The 4,600-nt window shown below is 34.8% G+C and overlaps 1 protein-coding gene across 1 annotated transcript; it reads right to left on the bottom strand.

Moving 5' to 3' along the window:
* Positions 1-217: 217 nt before the first annotated feature.
* Positions 218-1,682, bottom strand: LOC139692404 (alpha-ketoglutarate dehydrogenase component 4). The gene is made up of 4 exons (XM_071590578.1): positions 1,596-1,682; positions 1,412-1,469; positions 1,037-1,182; positions 218-927 (listed from the first exon to the last, which is right to left on the bottom strand). The coding sequence occupies exons 1-4, from the start codon at positions 1,626-1,628 to the stop codon at positions 901-903; spliced, it is 264 nt and encodes an 87-aa protein (XP_071446679.1). The 5' UTR covers positions 1,629-1,682; the 3' UTR covers positions 218-900.
* Between the last annotated feature and the right edge of the window lie 2,918 nt (positions 1,683-4,600).

Below are 4,600 nucleotides of genomic sequence, written 5' to 3'. Positions count from 1 at the left end.
AGTCAAGTAAAGTGACATTATTCATCAGTACAAATTTGGGCAGCATGAATTATGAAAATGGCCTTGAAAAAACTAACTGGTAAGTTTGCTTACTCCTAATGTCATTATATAATACCACAGACCCAGGTGGAACAAGTTAGCTAATCACTTCAAAGAAGTCATTTCTGGTATACGAAGTCATGAAAGTATACTTTAAAGGATTTGAATAATTGAAACATGAACGAAAATCAACATTATTTAATAACATTTTCAAATATAATTAAACCAGTCTTGTAGAGAATACAATTCAAAGCTTTATGGGGCCCCAATTCTTAACATAATTACAGAAATAAAACAATATCTTTAAGAAATCATTAAGTAATTTTTTCCTAATAAAAACTCAAACTATGATAGGCTAAGTAACGAGCTAATTAGCTCTTGGCATATTTATGATGGACTCATTGTGCCATTTACCCAGTTAATGCCTTAGATAATGCTAGAGGAAATTGGCAAAATTGTGTCGCTGAAGTGGTAACATACTAAGGAAAGAGATATTGATGTCCTTAAAATGTATCGAAATCAGATAACTAGATGATTCCTTAGTTGTCCTCTTCAAAGTCTGCAATAATGCAAGTACTTTTCACAATAATTATGAACTTCGAGTTTGGTTTTAATATTTACTCTAATCACAATTCATAATGTACACATTGCAATAAATAATTTTCTAAGTTGAGCGTTAAATACATTAATCGAAAATCGACGCTGAGCACAACTTCTAACGAATAAATTTCTTGAACCATCAGTAGTCTTGAAATTGATAACACATCACCATAAATTTCTTTTGACAACCACGACCAAAAATTCTATTTACGCAGCCTTATTACAACTCAATAAAGTAGTACGACAAATATAGCGAAAAGTTTACTTCGTTAATGGTGGTCCACCGCTCTGAAAAGAAACAGGCAGCAATAATTAGGGTAACGTTGAATTCCAATATGCCACAAGGGAGTTAAACACAATTACAATCAAGGAACTAGTAAATAAGCTTAGTACTTACATTTATGTATTCTATCTCAAGATCCGAAAGAGGCTGTCGCTGGTATTTCTTAGGTAATTGCCAGTCTTCAAGAATTGGTTTTGGTGGCACTATCGCCCGACCTTTAGCAGAATCAACGGGTGGTGCTGATTGTGATGCCCTTAAGTCTGAAGGTATTAAACGTTTTTTATCTATAGAATAACCATCCTCGAGTGCAATCGTAAACGTTCACCATATAATTATGACCATATCGCTGTTAGAAAACATTGCGTTGAATATTTCCACTAGTATCATAAATAGTATCGAAATCCCATTAGTGACATTTTGAATTTAAGGACTATGAATTTAATGTGTCTCGTTGATAATAACAGGGCAATTACTATAGGTTTTTCTTACCATTTCCCGTTATTCCACCTTTCCGAAATTTAATGAGAGGTACGTGCGGTTTCACGGACTAAAATTGCAATGGAAGAAGGATGATACGAAAGTAAAGGAAACACAATTAATGTTCGTGCTAACATCAAAGAAGCTTCACCAGTGTTGTTATTACTGAAATTTACTAAAATTAAATGAAAATTACCAGCCAAGCCCGTGCAGTCGCCATTGCTGCCATATTTTTTGCTGGCCCTCTATTTCTAGTTATAATGCGAAGACTTGCGCTGATTGCCGCAGGTAATTGCTAGAATAAGGCATAAAGGTTTATTGGAGATTATAAATAATATTAGTTTTTCAGGTACAGTTAATTTAATCTTATTAACGAAAACATATTTGAGCGCTAAATTCAAATTGTACACAACTACTCAATGTTGCAAACGAGATAATTTACTCAGTGGTGCTACCAAAAAACAAATCACATGTTAGGCCAAATATTTTGAATAAATATATCATGAAATTTTCAATTAACTAAGTGACCCAGGCCCTTTACCTGTAAATATTATAATTATTACCGTGTAATACAAAAATGTTTCTTCTGTAAAATGTGTGCATTGTAATGAAATAAGACCTCTTTTCAGGAGCCAATACATCGGAAGATTTTCAAATTTTCGCTCCCCATGGAATTGATATCATCCCGAATCGTCAAAGAGTTTTGGAAATGGAATTGGGCTGATCTTTGAGGTTAGTGCTGTAAAGTATATTACCGTAGATAGAATTTGCAAGGTCATCAGAAGGAATCGACCAGATAATAATTTATCCTTCTAGTATTTTTGGCTTTACTTAGAGTTTAATATCAAGGAATATAAACTATCTGCACCTACAAAACCAAATCGCTGTAGGTGACCTTTAAACTTCCACAATAGCATACTGTATTGAGCCCTTTAGCCAATGTTGTAAAAATGGCTTTGGTACAGGCTGCCACTTGAGGCCAAAAAATGATCCAGTTATTAAATCCCATGATTCTAGCACATCGGTAAGCCATTACTTTTTATCTCGGCCTGTTTCCATCATCTATGCGCTGTGCTTACACCACTTACTTTATTATACGTTCTTTTTCTTAGGATATAATTTCTCTTCACATTTGTAATTTTTATCATGAACATTTTTCTGTTTCTTTTATCCTCTTTCCTGAGGTCAACTTTTTCTAGAGGTTGACAGATTTCTGCAAATCACTGGCTCCTCGTGTTTTTCTATGTATTAAGTGGCCATCTAGTCTCAATACATACATCTTTTTTTAAAAAAATCACTAACAACCAAGTACCAAATGAAATATATAAACAATGAATGAATGTATGTGTTAGGAACATATCTCACCAAGCATTGAGCCCAATGATGTCCCTAATTTACACATCAGGGAGTATCCAGTGACTTTTCCTGTGCCACCCCAGGCCTAAACCTTGGTCAGTTCACCAACCTAACCACTCTTCTACCAGCAGTAGTAAAGAAAAGAAAACTGAGGAGAAGGGTAGTGAATGTGAAGCAGGTAAATGACAAAATATTACCAGTACGAATCAGAGAACACCCTATCAATAAAACGGCAATTGAAGTGTACATATCAACAAGCAGTCCTGGGGAGGAGAAAGTAGTCATTGTATAAAATCAATTACACAAAATAATTACAAATGCACTTTGGAAAAATAGTTGTTTTTCCTCCCTGTGACTACTCATCAGGATTTCACCTGTCATTTGGCTCACAGCTCTACCCTCGCCCATAAAAACAACCTTTGGGTGGGTAAGAGTGATTTTATATTTTTATTTTATTTATTTATTCAGTATAAGTCCGAAAACAGCACATTTAGGCCTTTACATCGAACTATTAACAACGATAACAATGTCACATTTACAAACACCCAAGCCATAGATGGAGGGAAACTCACCCAGGCGGGAATCGAACCCGCGACCCTTGGAATGGTAGACGAGGACGTTACCCCGCCGCCACCGGGGCCGGCAAAACAATTCTAATAGACACTACCATTTAAATGGCCAGATACTTCTGCAACGCTCATTAAGGATAGATGCTGTGAGGACTTGCAGAGTGAATCTTACTATTCAACCTATCAAGCATCAATGACTCTATAGTGAAAATTCATAAAAACTCCAAACGGTTGAATTCAACTTGTCATGAGAACATTAAAGTATATTCCACCATATGAAGTTTATCGTCAGAGGGAAGGGGAATCACTGTAATGGAGAAAATATGACTACTTGACTGTAAGATTTATAAAACAAGTTTATTGTATTGCAACTCTTCTACTCAGTGTGGAATAAGAACAAATACTCTTTTGTAGTAGAAGAAACATTAAAACTCAACCTTTGTTATAGTACATGTATCTACTTTTTCCTGAACATTCTCCATTCACATTAGTTTTTATAGGTATGTAATGCAATAATGCCAGAGATTTATTGATGAAAGTATTTGAAAAAATCAGGAGACATAAAGTTATTTTCAATATACTCAAAGCTATTGTTAATTTCCTCTCCACGTAACCTGAGGGAAGATCATGCAATCGTTAACTTTTGTTGAACATGTAATAATTGTCGCACGTTTACGTCAGAAGTCTCTTGCTTTGCATGCATTTAGTAAACTGATGTAACTACTTAGCAGAATGCTTCTTTCTTGTTTTTCTTATCATAACGACACCAAGAATATGCACACGGTTGTGATTTGATGGCAGTGGTGATTGTGACAGTTTCATAAAAAGGCAGACCGATTCAACATGAATAAATACTTCATGGAGACATCTTCATAGTCATACATGCAAATTTTGAAGTAATTTTTTTATCAAAATGTATTTTTACAGCAGTTGCATTAATCTGGGGTAATAAAATATAAAATCTTGCCATATTAGGCGGCCATAAAAAATGTAAAAAATATCTGGTAGCATTCCTGAGAAAGCTTAACTTTTTTCATTTTGAAATTACGAAAATTCATGACTTTAACGCTATAGGCAGGCGTGAAATATTACACGCCCAGATCGAGACACTTGCGTTGAACTTCGAGGTTTCTAAAGAAACATCTCAAAATGTAAGTTAAATTGCAGGTCTTAATAAAGTCATGGTGAACAAATAGCTCCATGTAACAATATTTATCACGATTGTCGTTTCCTCCCACTCTCAGATGAGAAGGCAAACAAGGGTGAGATAATAGTA

This window comes from Hetaerina americana, unplaced genomic scaffold (genome assembly GCF_022747635.1).
Source record: "Hetaerina americana unplaced genomic scaffold, ioHetAmer1.1.p SCAF_1, whole genome shotgun sequence".
NCBI lineage: Eukaryota > Metazoa > Arthropoda > Insecta > Odonata > Calopterygidae > Hetaerina > Hetaerina americana.
The sequence above is the reverse complement of the archived record's forward strand: the minus strand, read 5'-3'. Positions and strand labels throughout refer to the sequence as shown.

What these genes read in the sequence shown, in the direction of transcription:
- LOC139692404 (XM_071590578.1), bottom strand. Translation starts at nt 1,628, where the DNA reads ATGGCAGCAATGGCGACTGCACGGGCTTGGCTG. An exon ending in CGACTGCACGGGCTTGGCTG is followed by an intron (nt 1,470 to 1,595) that starts GTAATTTTCATT and finishes TTGCAATTTTAG; the next exon opens with TCCGTGAAACCGCACGTACC. An exon ending in AGGTGGAATAACGGGAAATG is followed by an intron (nt 1,183 to 1,411) that starts GTAAGAAAAACC and finishes TAATACCTTCAG; the next exon opens with ACTTAAGGGCATCACAATCA.